The sequence below is a fragment of the Trachymyrmex cornetzi genome, unplaced genomic scaffold (genome assembly GCF_001594075.2).
Source record: "Trachymyrmex cornetzi isolate Tcor2-1 unplaced genomic scaffold, Tcor1.1 scaffold694, whole genome shotgun sequence".
Taxonomy (NCBI): domain Eukaryota; kingdom Metazoa; phylum Arthropoda; class Insecta; order Hymenoptera; family Formicidae; genus Trachymyrmex; species Trachymyrmex cornetzi.
The window spans coordinates 523,606-544,694 of record NW_017300019.1 but is presented as its reverse complement, the minus strand read 5'-3'; the positions used below and the strand labels follow the sequence as shown (position 1 = coordinate 544,694).

The window sequence follows — 21,089 nt, the reverse complement described above, 5'->3', positions numbered from 1 at the left end:
GTATTTACGTCGTATCTTTTGTAATTATATCTTAAGAGGACGACTTCCTGCGTGAAAATTTCACCACGGTGATGTCTTCATCTATTGGGAAAGTACCAAACCAGGATGCGCACAATTACCCGCTGCGCACAATTACCCGCTGCGCACAGTTCCCCCACTTTCCCCTACTACGTATGTAGTCCTTAGAAACGCGCGCCAAAATAATTTTTCGGTCTTGTAACGCTAACTTTACTAAACTACCGTAGGAATATTACGAGTTAAATTGAGTAGCAATTTAACAAACTTTTTATGTTTATTCGCATCTTCGAAACGATCTTAATAATGTTGAATAATATATTAAAATCTGTAAATACATTAATTCTTATTGCGAAAAATATTACCTCTGCCGGGAGTTGAACTCGGATCTCTTGCATTCCGTGCGAGTGTCCTAAGCCTTTACACTACCATGGTTGGTACCTCGGCCGGCGAAGAGATCCAGGTAGTTTTCATATTTATAAAGAAGAGCTATATGGTTTCAGTCGAAACTGACACATAATGAGTATTCGTTTTCAGTTTCGGTAAAAGTTTCGGTCGAACTTTATAAATGTCGTTTGAATAATCATAAACGGTAGTGTATCTATATCCATAACCACTTTTAGACATTGTACTACATTTTGACTTTTATAGCTATCTTTTCATAAAAAAATCTTTAGATGAATGCAAAAATTGAATTCTAAAACAATAATATAAAAATCATCAAATGTTAAAAAAAGTATATCCAAGTAAAAAAACTTTCAGGGACTAAGAAAAAATTGCTCTTTACTGAGTTTTTTAATACAAAGTTTCTAGTTTTTTCTGTTATTTTTATTTCTGTATACACATGATCGTAATGCGATTGATCAATTATTTGTTCTCCGTCTGAGATCTCGGATCGACTTTTGCACCGTTGACAAGGCTTTAGGGAAAGGACAGAAAGCTGATTTATAATCTTAAGACAGTGTCTTATGATTTAAGTCTTATAACTTTAGTAAGGCTGGGTCCACAACCTCGGTTTAAGAAGCCCTAAGCCGTAAAGCCTTAAGAAATTGACTAATCACAATTACATATGAGAAAAATAATCGACTGTGGTTGGTTAATTTCCTACGGCTTTACGGCTTACGGCCTCTTAAAGCAAGGTTGTGGACCTAGCCTAACGCACAAGAACTATCTTATGACTTATGTCTTAAAGGTGTATAAATACGAAGTGCCTTTAAGACATAAGTCATAAAATTAAAAGTCAGCTTTTCTGCCACAGTCCTAAGGGCCGTGGCACATAAAAAAACTTAAGCAGTAAAACCAGTGAGCTCTATAACATATATATGTATACCGGGTGTCTGAGATCGCCCGTACACCCCTTTTATCACGGAAACAGAGCATTTTAGAAAAAAAAAACGTTTGAAACAAAAGATGTATGGTTTCGAGGTGTACATAAGATAGTCTCATTGGTTTGATCTTGAATAGTCGTTTGAAAGTTATATGAAGGTCACGTTGATTTTTCCGAATGGTACACCCTATTTTTTATTGCATATTCTTGTAGCTTATCTCGAGAGCTTTCCAAAATAATCCACTATAATCAAATATTTTTTCATTAAGAATTTTTTGACGAGTGGTATCAGACACCCGGTATATATATTATAACTCCGTATAACAAATCAAACTAACCAAGACTCCTTATAAATCAAAGAATTGAAAAGAATAAAGGCGTTAGAAGTCAGGCGCAGAAGACGTCGCGCAAATAATACACTTATGAAGCTTGAAACTTCTTTATTCAACAAACGCGCTTACATGTTTCAGCTCACTTTTGAGCCTTCCTGTTATAAACTAAAAGTTATCCTGTCATGGTGAGCTCCCCTACATCGAGAATTAAATGCCAGAATTAAACAAAAAAGAAAGAAAGGAAAATAAAAAAGAAGGGAAATATTAAAAATGTCGAAATTTGCGCGATGTCTTCTGCGCCTGACTTCTAATGCCCTTATTCTTTCCAATTCTATATATATATATATATATATATCTAGAGCGAGCTTTTCCTATACTAAACTATAGAAAACTGTGACCCGACGAAGAAAAGGAAGGCAAGCGTCAAGAAAAGAGTTAGAAAGACCAATATTGGTCATTCTGACTTTTTTCTATTTATGGTAGTAAAACAGTGGGGTTGTTTTTTGTTCCTGCACTGGGACTGCACTAGAACTGAACTGAACCGAACTAGTGCAAGCTAGAACTGACGAGTGTAAGGGCCTGAGCGCAATAGAGGAACAGGAATTAGATATTAAGATTTTAACCTATAAGAAACTGATTACATCGGAATACACGGTTTCTAATAGGTTGAAATCTTAATATCTAATTCTTGTTCCTCTATTGTGCGCAGGCCCTAAGCGTGTAGGTAAAGAATAGAAAGCATTCTAGTGTAAAGTAAAAATGGCGTCCCATGTTCCCATAATTCCAATAATACAATTGTCTTCCTTTCGATATGAGAATCGAGTGTAAAACGGTAAGTATATGGACAAGATTATTCTTTAGAATGTGTATATTTTAATACATGGCATTAAAAATGCAGACATACAAGTAAAAACCGTCACAATTCATTAGTTAAAAATTTCTAACTATTGAGTATAAAATTTGTAAGGTTAGAAAATCTTATGCTGTATATATAATGCATAATAATTAATAATATAATACTGAATGTTTTAACAAGCAATAATTTCTGTTTATTCATTTATAACATAAATAGTAATATATATATTTTTTTATATATGTGTGTGTATATATATATACATATATATATAATATACGTGTATATATTATAAAAGATATATTTCAACTTCTATTGTAAATAAGTGGAAATCGTTGCTAAATAAAATGTAGTTGTGGTATAATTATTACACATTAATATGACATTTTCTAACCTTACAAATTTGATGCTCAATAGTTACGATTTTTAGCTAATTGTGATGGTTTTTATTTGTATGTATGCATTTTTAATGTACTGAAATGTAAATATAAGTCTTTTAGATCGAGAAAAGTTTTTATTTCCATATACTTACCGTTTTATTAGCCGTGGACTCTCGAACTTGCCACCATTTGCTATGCGTCATTTACGCGAGATCTGTTTTCTGTAGCTGAACTAGTGCATACCGGTGCTTGCACTGCGCTTACATTAGGTCTGTTCTTTTTAGCTGAACTTTTGCATCAGTTCATCTTTCTTTCTCTTCTTTCCTTCTAGAGAGAAAAGGAAGAAAGATGAACTGGTGCAAAAGTTCAACCAAAAAGAACAGACCTACTGACTCAAGAGACCTAGTGCAGCCAGTTCGGTGAACTCGTGCACTGAGTTCTGTTGCACTGGAACAAAAAACACTGTCGCTGACGCCATTTTGGGTACAGAAAACGCTTTATGCCCATTTCCACCAATGTAGATTAACTTTAATCTCGGTTCAACTTACTCTTCGTCTTTTTCTAATCTTTAGAACTAGAAAAAGACAAAGAGTAAGTTGAACCGAGATTAAAGTTGATCTGCGTTGGTGGAAACGGACCTTAGTGTACACTTTTTGAACTAGTGCAACTAGTGCAGGAACAGAAAACAAACCTAGTATTAGCTAATCAGCGAATCCCTGGTAATGAAAACAGTATAATGCAATTTTGCATTAGAGCAGTGCTGGGATTTAGTTGCACATTTTGACCAAGTTTCAGCTTGGTTTCTACCCCTCCAACGAGCGCGTTTGAGTAGGTGCTATGATAGGAGCATGTTGGAGCAAGCAATGCGAATAAATCTATAGAGCTCACTAAATAAAATGTAAACAGTAAACGAATTAGCTAATTGCAGTAAAGACCGTCAAGCCGTAATGTGAGCAGTAGCCAATCCAACACGTTGATTTTCTTACTGCTTACATTTTATTGTTTAAATTTTTTGTATGTCATGGCTCTTAGGCTATCAAAGCAACATAGCGCAAAAAATGTATAAGCAAAATGTAAATAGCGTAGTTAGTATAAAACTATCTAGACCAATACACATCAAGCATAAAGTCGTCGATAAATATTGATTTATGTATATTCAGACGTACATACATTACGTAAATTGATCCAGACTCCCGGGAAAAAACCTTTCGTATATAATTATATATAATTATATATAATTATACATACCGATAAGAAAAATGAAAACCATAAAATTAATTAATCCAGTTTTATTGCTAAAATAAGTATTATTGATTAGCATCATCTTACAGAATACAGTAAAATTAAGATAAATGTTTCCTTGTGTGTGAATTTAATGGCTGTTCTACAATATGCTTTTTGTTTTCTGTTTCTTGTGTCTTGCTCTTTTGTCTCTTTGTGCACTGTTTTACCGACAATGGTATTTTTTGTCGCGTGTTTCTTGTCTCTTCAAAAGTTCGTCAATTTTAATCTCGAGAAACAGAAAACGATGAAACATCGCGTGGTACGGTGCGATATGGTTATGGTGTCACTTACGGTATAAGCACAAAGTGTGACATAATAAAAAAAATAGGATATCGGACAAAGAAAATGAAAATCAGGTGGATGAAGTTTTTGGTGAATTGCTAGCCAATTTTGTGCAACAAAATCCTTGTCTTTACGACAAAAAATGCAAAGAATATAAAGACAAGAAGTTTGTTGCCGACCTGGAGCTCCATCGCAAATGCCTGCAATATGTCAGGTAGATAAATAAAGATTTTAAATTTTAAGATAAAAGTATAAATTAATTTGTACATATACTTACTTTATGGATGGTCGTATAATTTTAGATTTAGGTTAGATCAGGTTTTCTTCGGTAATTCAGAAAAAACAAATTGTACATGACGTGTTTCTCGGCTCCGTGCGACAAGAATATAAGAAACGAGAAAACAAAAAGCAAAAAGTAAGAAACGGGAAACAAAAAGCACATTGTAGAACAGCCATAAGAATTAATTTCATGATTTCACTACCAAGCGATCACTCATTCTAAGCTGTTCCTTATCTAGCGTTGTTTGACTCTGCGATCATACGGAAACTGCTATTTCGATGATCCACGAACACTGAATGTAATGAATGTATAACTGTGACATATTTATTAGATTTATATAAGCAGTATTACAGTAACATTGCAATGTTCCAACAATATTGTATTGTATAAATATCAAAATAGTCCTACTTTTTATAGGGTGTTTCAGAATTCGTGAACACAGATTGTACAGCGTGATTGCATATACCAAAAGAAGCAACTTTTTCTTTGGCAAAGTTGAGTTCAAACAGTACTTTTTAAATGAGAGCAATTTTAAATTGACGAATGAGCGCTCCACGTTACGCATGGATCAGGGGCAGCGCACACGGAGCGGCTCGGCGTATGAACATGTACGTCATTTTTTACTATTTTCCTAAAGATTTTATAAAAACTATGCATGATGTCTAAATATCATAATTACTCACGAGTCGTCTAATCTACTTATTTTACTTTCAGTTGTTTTTTCAGCGATATCAAATTACAAAATATTCTCTTCTTAAATAAGTTATATATTCAAAATAGTAATACTTAGATGCACGGTTTTTTTTAATTTTTAGCAAAATAGTAAAATAATAACGTATATGTTCATACGCTGGGCCGCGCTGTTTGTATGCGTCATGCGTAATGTAAAGCTTATTTATTAACTTAAAATTGCTCTCATTTAAAAAGTACTGTTTGAACGCAATTTTGCCAGAGGAAAAAGTTGCTTCTTTTGGCACATACAAACATATTGTGCAATCCGTGTCTGCGAATTCTGAAACACCCTGTATAATTACGGGGATCCTTAGAAAAGTTTTTAGCTTAACATAGAAACAAGTATTTTTTCGGTCAAATTCAGTTTTATTTTTCAACAAAGTTCTTTTAAGTTGATACACTTTTCCCGTTGATGCTGTCACCCCTTTAATCCATTGAAATAATAGTTGGCATCTTGCTCCGCAAAATAGGCTTCTATGGATGCGATGACTTGCTCGTTCGATGAAAATCTCTGTTCTCTGAATCAAATTTTGAGTCTAGGAAATGGAAAATGTTGCTGGGGGTCAGATCTGGTAAATATGGTGAATGGTCAATCAATTCGAACTGCAATTCGTGAATTTTTGCCACGGCGACCGTCGAAGTGTGAGACGGTGCATTATCTTGATGGAACAGCACTTTCTTCTTCTTCAAATGCGGCCGTTTTTTTCGCAATTTCTACCTTCAGTTTGTCAATTAATGATGCGTAGTACACCTCCGTTATTGTTTTACCCTTTTTAAGATAGTCGATGAACACAATTCCATGACTATCCCAAAAAACACTCGTCATCACCTTTCCGACCGATGAAATCGCCTTCGCCTTTATCGGAACAGGTTCATCCTTTGCTATCCATTGTTTTGACTGTTTCTTCGTTTCAGGAGTGAAATAGTGGATCCAAGTTTCATCAACAGTTATTAATCGATGCAAAAAATTCGATTTGTTAAACAGAGCCTTGAAAATGTTTATTCAAATGCTTTTTTGGTCAGTCAGCAAGCGCGGTATCCAATGCACGGCTAGCTTACGCATGCCTAATTCTTCAGTCAATATACATATTGACTGAAGAATTCATATGATAAATACGTTTTTTCAGTATGCCCACAGCCTCTGTTATCTCTCTAATCTTGATTCGACAGTCGTTCAGTACCATTTGGTGAACTTTTTCGATATTATCGGTGGTCACAAATGTTAGCCTGAATGCCCATCATTGGCCAAGCTGGTATGACCACGTTTAAATTCAACTGCCCATTTTTGCATTGTGACAAATAATGGGACAGAGTCTCTGTAAACAGCGTCCAACTTGGCTTTAAGGAAGTTCTCGCGCTACTTCCTAATCAATAGACAGTTTATTCATAATAATATGTAAAACAATTAAAATAATGGAATAAAAAGATTACTAACAATATCTTATGCCATTATACATTATTATTGTTAATTTTATGTTATTAAATTTTCAAAATGACAAAATAAAAGTTGTAAGATACTCATTTAATGTACACGCATCGTCCATTTGACATATATTCTAGCTTTTTTCATTGAAGAATGTAAATTTCTTGTAAACTATACGGTCAATTTAAACGAAACTTTACGAGAACAAACTTAAGTGTTTACTTTATAATTATAACGATTTTTAAATTGCTGCTTTATACGCAAATATTTCAATTTAAAAGAGGTTATACCTTCAACTTGTAATGTAAAATTCTATATATTTAGAATTAAATATCTTCAAAATGGTAAAAGTCAATGAAATTTTTTCTAAATATTGATATTATTAACTTTTATATTACACGTATATTATAGACTTGTCATATATTTCAAACGCGAGAACCTCCTTAATTTGCACAGGCATATTGCCTTTCAAATGCAAGAACTTAATCACGGCACGACATTCGATTTTTTCATTTTTCACAAAAACATTGACATCGATTAGCACAAATGACTGTCAAACAACTAAGCGTTCAAAATGGCTACAATTTTCAAAAGTATCTTTCAAAACATGTATATACGATGTAATACTAGAATGTTTTGACGAGTAATGTCATCTTCATATTGAGGCTCAAAACTTTTCAAACGACCTATGTGTATACAAAAAACTGTGAAAAAAGGGAGGATCCCGTTTGCCTACAATCCCGATTGCACATATCACTCAGATCAGCTGGTGCCTAGTAATTTTTCGCTGCTTTAGCAATGAGAATATTTTATTTTCAAATTGGCCAATTAGCGATGCATGTATGCAACATGCGATGTGTGCAATTGGAGCTTTCCCTAAAAAAAACGTTACATATAAAATTACTATAAATAAAAAATTAAATTATATTCATGTATATTTCTTATGACTCAGTGAAAAATTTTTCGTATATAGCCATGCGTAATTATATATAAATTAATATTTCTATTTAATTATTGTATACAGGTGGTATTATGGCCAGTGTAAAATATTATAGTCTTCCTTAAGGAGATCCTAAATCAACAGGAATTATCGACAATTGCAGATTGCCAATTTTTTCGAATTGGCTTTATTGATCACCAAATCTTTTTACACAATAAAAGTACACACAAAAAAAACACCGGCCACTCTAAATTTGACGAGAAAATTGGGGAAAAAATTAAAAGTTCACTTTATTTCAACTTTCACAGCTGTGTGACTTCAGATTATAATTTCCTTAGTGCAGAAATTCTGTAAGTCGTGCGTACCAAATGATACCTTCCCCGGAAGCGTGTGACATGCACAAACAATCCTGAGTTCGCGAAATTGTAATCGAAGGCCTAATAAAAAAGATTTTCCAAAATTAAAGTCGTATTTTTTCTATAACAATTACTTTTTTCCAAAAAAGAACAGAACGAAAAAGGGCTACGAGCCTAAAAATTAGTCGTTATAAAATTGAAAATATTGAGAAGTCACAGAATAAAAACATGTCATTTTGTTATAATATAAAATTTAATTTGCCGGCAATAAACAATAAAACATAAATAAAACAAAACAGACGTTTCGATTCCTGTTGGATCATTATCAATGTTATAATATAAAAGTAAAACGATAAAAATATTAAAAAATTAGAATATAAAAATTATAATTCACTCTCAATCGCAAAACTTATTATAATAAGACTTACAGTATTAATGTAATAAAAACACGCTCAGTATAACTTGAAGCTTGTACAACGGTTGTAGTCAGTAAAAACGTGAACTTCTGGACATAGTATGCGGATTAAAACGAAATTGTATTTGTTAAAACGTATATAAAAATATTTTTAATAATCTCGGGTACGTGAAGTTAGCACCCCAACTATAGTACTCAAGAGTTCTGATTAGAGTTCCCGTTTCTTTTTGACGAGACAAAGAGTCCTTTATAATTTATAACAAGAGTTCTATTTAATAAGTATTTTTGAACAATTTTTTAAAAATGGGGTGCTAACTTCTTATCGAAAATCGAGATCTAATAGTTCTGAGCGGCTCAATAGCTTTATTTGAATACCTAGAGTTCCTGATACATAAAAAAAAATTTTGAAAAATAAAAAAAAATTAAAAATCTTAGAAAAATCAATTTTTAGACGAGCCCTGACGAAAAGTATTAGGTGAAAATGCGATTGGATGGCTACATAAGGAGATATGTGCTTTTGCAACCAATTTTTCAAATTTTATTTTAAGTACATATCTCTTTTATTTTGGGTCTGTGTTGATTTTAATCGCTTAGAACTCTTCGAAATAGACAGAATGACAATTAACATGTGACAGAACTATTGTATAAAAAAATGTTTTCAAAATTTTTTTTTATAAATTTTGTATGTCAAAATTGTTTTTTATGTATTAGGAACTCTAGGTATTCACAAAATAAAGCTATTAAGCTGCTCAGACCTATTCGAGCTCGAATTTTGATAAAAAGTTGGCACCTCATTTTTTAAAAATTGTTTAAAAATTGTTATTAAGGGAATCTCGAGTTAAAAAGTACAGAGAACTCTTCATATCGTTGAAAGGAAGCAGGAACTCTATTCAGAACTATTGTATATAAAAATTGATTTTTCAAAAATTTTTAATTTTTTTTTATTTTTCAAAAATTTTTTTTATGTATCAGGAACTCTAGGTATTCACGAAATGAAGCTATTGGGCCGCTCAGAACTATTGGATCTCGATTTCCGATAAGAAGTTAGCACCCCATTTTTTTAAAATTGTTTAAAAATACTTATTAAGCGGAACTTTTGTTATAAATTATATAGAACTCTTTGTCCCGTTAAAAAGAAACGGGAACTCTAATCAGAACTCCTGAGTACTATAGTTGGGGTGCTAACTTCACATACCCATTAATCTCTTTCTCCTTCTTAACTGCTTTCTTTCTTACTTCCCTTCTTCCCAATTTCTTTTCCCTCTACTTTATTTCTCCCTCTCTTATTTACTCCTTCCTTCGACGTTTCCACTTCAACCTTCTTACCAAAGATTGTCTTGTTCACATTGTCTCTGAACACACTAGAGAGACCATTCCACTCTCATCGCATTGTCTGATAATTTATATTTTTATATTGTATTGACATACGTTTTACAAGGTATATATCAGCTGTTATTTTAACTGTTACACAATTTAATTTGACATATTTTATTTTGTAATTACAATAGACAATTTTATGTTACAATAATATACAATTTATAACGTATTTTTTATTATTTATTTTAATTGTTACCAATTGTTATTTTCTATAATTTACTTTGTTATTAAACATTATACATTAATTAATTAATTTTTTTTATTATTACTCTTTGTTAATTCAGTTTGTATTTCTAAGAATCCTAGATTACTTATTTAATGTTATATATATTTTTCTTTTCGTATTTGGTTTTTATACTTTTCCTTGCTTTATGTACTTTTAATATTATATTTTTTAAAAATATTTTTATATACGTTTTAACAGATATAATTTCGTTTTAATCTGCATACTATGTCCAGAAGTTCACATTGTTCCTGACTACAACGGTTGTACAAGTTTCAAGTTATACTGAGCATGTTTTTATTACGTTAATTACTGTGAATCTTATTATAATAAGTTTTGCGATTGAAAGCGAATTATAATTTTTATATTCTAATTTTTTAATATTTTCACCGTTTTACTTTTGTATTATAACATTGATAATGATCCAACAGGGATCGAAACGTCTGTTTTGTTTTGTTTATATTTTATTGTGCAATAAACATTATTTTAATGTTTATTGCCGGCAAATTAAATTTTATATTATAACGAAATGACATGTTTTTATTCTGTGACTTCTCAATATTTTCAATTTTATAACGACTAATTTTTAGGCTCTTAGCCCTTTTTCGTTCTGTTCTTTTTTAAATTTATTGAGCCTTATTATATTTTACTTTTTTCCACTTTTACAGATTCGAAAATCCTTTTCCACGATTAAAATATACACATTAATATGTGTCTGTGAAGTGGAATTTATTTCGAAAACGGCAAAAAATTTCGAAATTAAAATCTTAAGAAAAATTTTTTGTCGTTCTCAGCATAAACTCCACCTCACAGATACGTATTAATGCGTATACTTTAATCCTAGAAAAGGATTTTCGAATCTGTAAAAGAGAAAAAAGTAATTATTAAACAAAAATTATAATTAGTCGGTACAAACAGCTTTAGGATGATCCTCTTAATATCTTCGCTATTATATATTAGCGAATCTAATAATTACTTATGGAATTATTTGTTCAATACCTCGCCGTTACACCATGACGCTAATATACCAATACTCAATAGCTAGCATTTATTACTTTTAAATATTCTGAAACGTTTCTAAGGTATATTTTAGCATTTAGTTACATCTATTTCCTCATTTTTTTAAACTTGAGCCTATTATTACACGAATATATATATTTTTGAGTATTGTTTGCTATTTAACATTTTATTTGACTGTGTATGTTTTGAGTTATGCAAATTTAAACAATAGCATGGCATTTTGCTAATGTGACCCTCTATGGGTATTGACTACTCATGACCCCTTTTTTAAGGTTTTTACATCAAGATAATTATTTGATAATTGATTGTAGTTCATACTGTTAATCTATACTCTATAGTTTATATAATATTACGTGTACTATTTTTAGTATTGATTGTGAGTTTGTAGTACTGAGCAGCTTATATGCAGAAGTTATATGTACATATATATATTTTTTAGTCTATTATATTTATGTTTATATTGTTTATATACATTTATTTGCATACATTCTAAAGTGTTTTACTTCTTGTTAATTTTGTAATCACACACTGTTTTTTTTTAAACAAAACCGATTTTTTAAATCTATTTTTGTAGGTTACATTACCATCTCTGTTTCTTTTCGAATCATTAATGCAGTATAACTACATTTTTATAAATAATGTCCTATGTAACAAAGTTTCGTAACTTTGAGTGTAAAATCGATTGATCACTTCGATGAATGTAATCGTTAAGTTTTAAATTTAAACAATAATAAGATTAGAAATAAGACCGTTTATATTAGAAACACTACTTTAAATACAAAGCGCCACTACGGTCTGAATGTTAAGATGTTGAACTATTATATATATTCATATTAAATGAATTAATTTCAGAAATTATAATTGCGTGCCGATATGGTTGTCGGACTTTCGACGTAATCAATCTGAAATATTAATAATCCCCCCAAATTTCCCGAATTTAATCTTAAAAAACGTTCGACTCCCGACCGAGGCAATATTTCTCGAAAGTTTATTACAGTTTTTTTTTCTTATTGCGAAAAATATTATCTCGGCCGGGAATCAAACCCCGGGTAAGAATTAATTATTTACAGGTTTTAATATGTTATTTAACATTATTAAGATCGTTTCGAAGATGCGAATAAGCATCAAAAATTTGTTAAATTGCTAGTCAATATTACTGCGGTAGTTTAGTAGAGTTAGCGTTTTCAAGACCGAAAAAACATTTCGGCGCGCGTTTCTGGGGACTACATACGTAGTATATAAATTTACACAAGAATCATACAAGTATTTAAGATCCAACTAGACCGTTTAAAGTTTTGATTTCTATAGTTTGTGTTATCACACAGGTGTACAAGTATGAAGTGCGGATTTGAGACAACAGATGGTGCACCAATGCAGTGTGTAGTATAAAGATTTGACGTATATGCCATTTTGTTGTGCCATCAACAAGTGTCAAACGCGCATAAGTGATAAATTGAAAAAGTGTTTGCATAGTATTGTTTTGCTGTGTTCAATATGTCGAAATTTGTGCCAAATAAAGAGCATTCGCGGACAGCATTAATTTTTTGTTTTCATTTGAAGAAAACTGTTGCTGAATCATACCGATTACTTCGAGAAGCTTATGGTGAACATGCTCCATCGCAAGATACATGTGAACGATGGTTTCGGCGTTTCAAAAGTGGTGATTTTGATGTTGTAGACAAGGAACACGGAAAACTGCCAAAAAGAAGATGAAGAATTGCAAGCATTGTTGGACAAAAACGATTCACAAACACAAAATCAACTCGCAGAGTAATTGAGCGTTAGTCAACAAGCTGTTTCCAATCGCCTATGAGAGATGGGAAAGATTCAGAAGATCGGCAGATGGATACCACATGAGTTGAACGAGAGGCAGATGGAGAGGCGCAAAAACACATGTAAAATTTTGTTCGAACGATACAAAAGAAAGTCGTTTTTGCATCGTATCGTTACTGGGGATGAAAAGTGGATATATTTTGAGAATCCCAAGCGCAAAAAATCATGGGTAGACTCAGGCGCACTATCCACATCGACCGCAAGACCGAATCACTTTGGCAGGAAGACGACGATGCTCTGTGTTTGGTGGGACCAGAAGGGTGTGGTCTATTATGAGCTGTTAAAGCCTGCTGAAACGGTTAATACCAAACGCTACCAACAACAATTGATCGATTTGAACTGTTCGCTACTCGAAAAACGACCAGAATATCGAATAAGGCAACACAAGATCATTTTTCTCCATGACAATGCTCCATCACATACGGCAAAACCGGTCCGCGACACATTGGAAGCACTCAGCTGGGAAGTGCTAGCCCATGCGGCTTACTCACCAGACTTGGCTCCTTCCGATTACCACTTATTTGCATCGATGGGTCACGCACTTGCTGAGCAGCGCTTTGGTTCGTACGAAGATGTGAAAAAATGGCTCGATGAATGGTTCGCGGCAAAAGGGGAAGATTTTTACTGGCGTGGTATTCAAATTACCCGAAAGATGGGAAAAATGTGTAACTAACAATGGAGCATACTTTGAATAAACCACTTTTTATCATTTTTCCGAATTTAACGTGTTTTTTTTTTTTTTGGAAAAAAAATCCGCATTTCATACTTGTACTCCTATAATATATTATATTATAATATTATAAATAAATATAATTTTGTATAATTATTTATGATTATATGTAATTATATATGAACTTTTTTTCCCGAGTAGTTACAAAAAAGTGTTCATATATATTTATATATGATATCACATATTGTTATATATAACTGTATATGAGAGTATATATAATTGTATACAATTACATATAATTTTATGCAATTATATATATTTATATACGATTGTATATGGACTATTTTTTTCCGGGTAGTTTTTTTTATGTTATGATATGCTTATGCATTTTGTGTGTAAGGCTATCCACACAAACTTACATAGGCATAGCTACATAAACGTATGCATAAAGAAAATTATCCAATTGCATTTCTTTTATAAAGTCGCACATAAAATGTGATTGGATAATTTTCTTTATGCATACGTTTATGCAGCTATGCAAATTTGTGTGAATGTACCCTATATAGCCCTGGAGCACGAAAAATATTGTATACGAAAATGTAAAAAAAGTAATTGTAGTATACGTTATATTATAGATTTCCGTAGTATTTTTATATACGATATTTTTTGAAAATAATATCCTTATAAGCAGTAAGCAAAATCGGCCAGTCACAGTAGAGACATAAGGTACAGACATAACGTAAGCAATAACAAATCCAAAAAAATGTTGATTTGTTTACTGCTTAACCCTAGATATACATACTTGTTTTTTGAACCCTTGATTACACATTGGGGTCCCTGGGACCCCATCCATATTTGTTACTATAACTTCTGTCAAAATAGATATATTTCAATTACTTTTTTTTCAATCGATGGAGCATTGAGTAAGGAACAAGTTCATAATGTGTAAAAGTCGACAGAATTAAGGGACTTCAAGATATATAAGCTCAAAGAAAAAGAAAAATTTAGAAACGCGAAAAAATCTCGATTTAGAAAGTTACACTGGGATCCCGGGGACCCCAGTGTGTACAACTAGGGTTAAGTTCTTTTTGTATATATTATAACTTTTACGTCCTACATAATTATTTTGAACACAAATAAGCGAAGAAGTCTATATTTCATAGCGAATCTTCATAGCAAATCTTAGCATCTGTAATAATATTTTTGTATGAATTTTACAATTTCCAGTTCAATCAAATTGTGCGCCAATTATTTATCTTGAAATCAGGGACCCGGACCGAACCAAAATCGGAACCGAAAACCATTTCGGAACTCTTTTTTTTAGTGAACCAAAACCGAAACCGTACCCAAATTTTGTATAGTTTATATTTATGATACCGAAATCGTAACCAAACTGGTAAAATTTTATGGTTTTTTTCGGTTCTTTTTTCAGTTCTTAATTTTTGGTCTTTATCCTTGTTCTTAATCTTTGTTCTGCCCGTTCCTTCGTTCAAATCACCAATGTTCAATTCAGTATTACCATCGCCAGCTCTCTTAACAATCAGAATGTAAATACTTCCAACACCTCATATGGTATAAGAAATCTGGCGAGATCGCGAGACATATTTAATGTAAACTTTTTTTAAGATACTAGCATTTCTGTTATTTGGATCTTCCTCACCAATATGTTGCAAGAATTTATTCTAAGTCATGAAATTCAAGAATACGTATGTAGACTTTATGGAATAAGTGAGATCTATCCGTAAGAATCAAATAATTTATAAGAAAAAACTGAGAGAAATATGTCTAAAATAATGTTTACGTAATTTTTATTCAACGTTACGTGATCAATTGACGTCTCTTTTCGATTAGGCTCTCTAGATTGAACGGGTGAACACGCTCTCTCTCTCTCTCGCTCTCTCTCTCTCTCTCTCTCTCTCTCTCTCCCCTCCCTCCCTCTCCCTCCCCCCCCCTCTCTCGTTCAACGCTTGCGTTCGCTTCATTTTTCGGGCTAAGCGTGATGAGCATATTACCCCATATTTCGATAAAATGAAATGGTTAAAGGTGAACACACTCGTCGTTCCTATTTCGTTGCCTGCATGACATATGCCGTTCTTCATCTGAGCGATTTGAATACAGCTTTCTGTTGTTTCGAGAAGCGAGGCAACATAACTTCGTGTAAACCTGGATTTTCATCTGACGCTACGACGCTCATTTTCAGTGTCAAAACAGGTCACGTGATCAAAATTGACGCTTGATATTCAATTTTGATCACGTGACCTGTTTTGACGCTGAAAATGAGGGTCGTAGCATCAGATGAAAATCCAGTCTAAGACGAGAACACCGGAATAGACTCTAGTGGCTCCGTAATGTCGCATCGAATTCTATAGGCAATCCTTTGTATGCTCGGCTGTCAATTTATGGAACAGCTACCGGCAGAAATAAGGGAAGCTTCTTCCCTGGACACATTCAAGCGCAATTTATATAGCCACTTGTAATCCGCGTTGTAATACACACGTTACACGCACGCACGCACGCACACACACGCGGGCGCGCGCGCAAGCGTATACCATTTCTTTTTTTTGTTTTTGTTTTGTATATATTTTAATTACCTACATTGTTCGTCTCATAACTCGTTATCTTCATTACTTTGATTGTTATCTTTATCATCACTCACGTATCGTATTGTTTTTCTTGTATGTACGCCTGAGGTGGCTTGTCCCAGGGCGTATAATAAATAGCGATCTCTCTCTCTCTCTCTCTCTCTCTCTCTCTCTCTCTCTCTCTCTCTCTCCCCCCTCTCCCTCTCTCTCTCTCCTCTCCTCTCCTCTCCTCTCCTCTCTTCTCTCTTCTCCCTCCCACTCCTTTTTAATAGAACAAATTTAAAGAATAAATAAGATAAAGTAAGTAAATAGAACCTAAAAAAGACCATTAAAAAACCGTAATTTAGGTTCGTTACTGGTTAAAAAAAACCGAAATTGAAATCGTAACATTTATTTGATATTTTGTTAAACCGGAACCGGAACCGAATCGAGAAAAAACCTTTCGGTTCGGGTCTCTGCTTAAAATATAACCTTAAACTGAAGTTGGAATATCACAAATTAAATTCATAATTACAAACTGGCAATTTAATATCATTAATGATATAATGATTTTTAAAATAATATAAAAAATTTATTGTGGAAAATATCATTGTAGGAATTCGAACTTGGAATCTCCCTCATTCTGTGACGGGCACGTTCATAATTTTGATAGTCTAACGAAATAATTTTTAGATCAGACTTGTATTTAACTAATTTTTTAGATACTTTAGCAAAATTGTTCTTTCCATGTACTCTCGATAATAAATCACTATTTATTTCGCGTCGTTTCAGATTTCGGTTTTGCACAGTACCTCTCGAACTCTGAACACAAATTCACGATACGAGGCTCACCTCTCTACATGGCACCCGAAATGCTATTGAAACACAAGTATGACGCTCGTGTCGATCTATGGAGCGTTGGAGTGATCATGTACGAATGCCTTTTCGGGAAAGCTCCCTATTCCAGCAGTAGCTTTCAAGAACTAGCAGAAAAAATCAAGGACAGCCGACCAATAGAGGTGTGATTCCATTGTTATCTCCGGAGAGATTACCTCGAATCATGTAGGGGCACTTTTCCACCTGAGTGCTTCCCGGGTGTCACGTTATCCTTGTCTAACCTACGTAAACAAGTGGAATAATTCCTGAGTGACACTCAGGAATTTGAACTCAGCACAAGATGACGTTTTTACATCCCAGCAGAAAGAAAATAAAACATAATTTTTACAATTAATATCGAATAATTGACAATTTCTTCCATATTTATTTTTTCATTTATTCTTATTTTTTTAGAAAACATTAAATAAATCTATAATAATTTAAAATACTAATAAATTATAGAACAATCAATAATATACAATATCTAGTTAACAATAGTAAATTTTAATTGGGATGTAAAAATCATCCCAGACGTTTGTTTTCACAATAAAAAACTAATTAACTATTATCGGGTTGAGATTTATTTTATTTATACGCTCCCTATTTATTTTATTTATATGTTCGGTTTAGCTTTAAACATTTCGATATAACATTAGCAATTCTTTATATATTAAATGCACGAATCGTATTAAGTTTCGCAATTTTTTTCGAGTTCAGTAAAGATATTATGACCATGTCGTTAGATAAATAATTCAGTGATGTGTAAAGATCGTCAATCCGATGGTGTATAAAAAATGTGCGTTAATTCGCGTTAGAGTTCAAACGTGATCGTGAATCACTTATGAGAATTAGTATTATTCACCGTAGATGCCGAAGGCGGCTCATGTGTCGACGACGTGTAAGGATTTGCTTATGGCTCTGTTGAAGCATAATCCCGCCGATCGGATAACGTACGATGAATTTTTCGCACACGATTTTCTAGACTTGGAACACGCACCTACGAAAGAAAATTATGAGAAGGCAGCCGCATTGGTACACAAAGCCGTTGAAATGGATACCGAGAAGAATGCAAAAGAGGCATTTTATCTTTACTGCGAGGCGCTTAGATATTTCATTCCGATATTGACAGGTAAGATTATTTCGTATATCGTTAACGTTCGAATACGTTTCGATTTAGACTTTTTGAAATTTTTATAAATGCTTTATTATAATCATACGTCTATTCAATTAGACGAAAGTGATATAAAACGAAAAGAGGTATTACGACATCGCGTCAACGATTATATAAGAAGAGCAGAAATACTTAAGATAGCATTTATGGATGAAAACACCGGGAAGCATCCGACGTTTGAAAATAAAGGGAACGTTTCGTCCCTACAAAGGATACCATCTTTAGAAAAAAGCTCAGCATTCATCTATAACGAATTACGTTTGTATTGGATCTATAACAAATGTTTATCTCAAATGAAATGTTACCTGAATGCTATTTTTTAGGGGTGCACCGGATCGTAAAATTACCGGAGACCGGATATCGAATATCCGAACAAAATGTAACATCGGATATCCGACCGGATTCAAAGAAAGTGTCTTCAAAAAAAACGAGCCTATAAAGGAAAAGATTGTAGTAATTTTACAATGTATAAGATATTGTAGCATTATGAATATGCATACTTATTTATAGAACATTTGTATGAGAAAAAATCAACATATCAAATTTCAACCGGATACTAATGATATCCGACTATCCGGTCGGATAGTCAAAAAGTGCCGAATAATACTGGATATTTTCCGGATATCCGGTGCATCCCTATTATTTTTCATTATTTACGCTTTAAACTAAAATATTATCATATAATATATTATAATCCACAGAAACGCGCGCCAAAAAATTTTCGGTCTTGAAACGCTAACTCTACTAAACTACCGCAGTAATATCACGAGTTAAATTGACTAACAATTTTAACAAATTTTTTAAATGATATTACTGCGGTAGTTTAGTAGAGTTAGCGTTTCAAGACCGAAAATTTTTTGGCGCGCGTCTCTGTGGGACTACATACGTAGTATATAAATTCACATAAGAATCATACAAGCATTAAGATCCAGCTAGACCGTGTAAGGCTTTGATTTCTATAGTTTGTAAAATATTACCGTTTAAAATAACGCAAAATTCTAAATTATTAGATTATAAAAGGTAACTGTGGTGTAACTTGCTTATTAATAGGGATTCTCAGTAAAAGTACTACACATATGGTGGATGCACTTGAAATAGGAGAAGTTGCTGAGCAGTATCTCGCTGAGGGTAACTATGCTCTGGCTCTAGAAAAATTTCAGTCCTGTCTAAGTGTACTCGTACCTTTGCTGGGTAAAGAACCGGCAGGCCGAAGAAGAGATTTGCTGCATAAGCAGGTGATTAGATGAATCAGAATATTACACTCTACTGAAGTATCTAAACTTATTTCTAAAGTCTTCAATGTTTTTTTATGAACATTAATACGAAAATAAAATAAAAAATATTAATATAAATGAATTACGCATATTGAAAAAAGATAACCATATATATCTAAATATGCTAAAAAATTTAGTAGATAATTTGACAGATGTACTAATAAATGATCGTAATTCTTTTTAAATCTTTGGATAATTGTACGCATCGACAAATCGATTCTATTGGAAAGTAAATTTGTTATATCATTTAAAATTGTCTTAATGATTTTACGCCGCTGTCCCTTCAAGGATATCTTGTTGTGTTCCTTCACTATTCAAATGGCTTGAACGAAAAGTATAATACGAAATATTGTAATCTATTCCATACAATGACACGAGAGTAAAAAGGTTCAAGAGGATAACGTGGATTAATTACACGGAGTGATAGATTCGTGAATTTGTGTGTTGTTAAAATAAGACAGAAATATGAACAATTTACCCTGAGAATATCACACAAGTTTGAACACGCGGTTGGTGTCCGTACATGTTACACGAGGCGGCTACTCGAGAGACGCTTACTGAAAGTGTATCTATCGGAGGGTTGAACTGTTGTTATAATATGCTATTATTTTATCATTTATAAATTAAACTAAAATATAATAATAATATTTATTGAAATTTGTAAACAGTATGTAAAGGATGACATTGTTATTTTTATTGTTTTGTTGATTCTTTAAATCAATATATATTTGTATACATAATTTTCAATATTTTTGATTGATAGGTACAAATTTGGATGAAGGAAGCCGAAAGTACCAAAGGATTGTTGGCTACCAAGGATATAGATTCCTTGCAACGAACATCCGACGAACAATGTGTATTACAATAACAGATGTTTATATAACTGATATTGTAGAATAATTATTATTTTAGTTGTCAATATTCTCCGCACCATTGTACAAACTTTACCATTTGTCATTTTGTACCATGCATTATTTAATTAATTATTTAATATAATAAATAATTTTATATTTACTAATTATTAAATTTTATTATTAATTTAATATTTGCTGTAATACGAATATTAATTATGTCTGCCTACATGACACAAAGGTCAACCCAGGTAACATGGTCGGAACACTCTCAGCAGCACTGCAGCGACGTTGCAACATTTCAAGGGCCTTATTCCCAAAAAGCCGCATATACGAAAATAATTGCTGCAAATGGCTACAATTCTGTATAATATGGGTGTATCTAAACCTATATTCTTCAAGTATTAATTAATTGCAAATAGTTGTTTCAAGGATCAATTAAAAAATCAATGTTTTCAACAATATAAAGCTTTCTAGAAGATGAGGGCGCATGCATCGTTTTACGATTTCCGGTATGATCACGTGATCAAATAACGGTCGCTCCGCGACCGCCCCAACATTTCATGGAAAATTCCCATTTCTGAGCTGAAAACTTCCCCTCTCCTTTTTGTTTA

The 21,089-nt window shown here is 32.7% G+C and overlaps 1 protein-coding gene across 1 annotated transcript in view; it reads left to right on the top strand.

Annotated features, from left to right (window-relative positions):
* Aduk (unc-51 like kinase 3 homolog Aduk) overlaps nt 1-20,551 on the top strand; it is a 36,729-nt gene extending 16,178 nt beyond the window's left edge. The window contains exons 4-8 of the mRNA XM_018517523.1: nt 17,096-17,322; nt 18,047-18,308; nt 18,411-18,608; nt 19,401-19,585; nt 20,388-20,551. Of these exons, the coding sequence (XP_018373025.1) occupies nt 17,096-17,322; nt 18,047-18,308; nt 18,411-18,608; nt 19,401-19,585; nt 20,388-20,492 (977 nt within the window). The 3' untranslated portion in view covers nt 20,493-20,551. The remainder of the gene's footprint in view (nt 1-17,095; nt 17,323-18,046; nt 18,309-18,410; nt 18,609-19,400; nt 19,586-20,387) is intronic.
* The last annotated feature ends 538 nt before the right edge of the window (nt 20,552-21,089 follow it).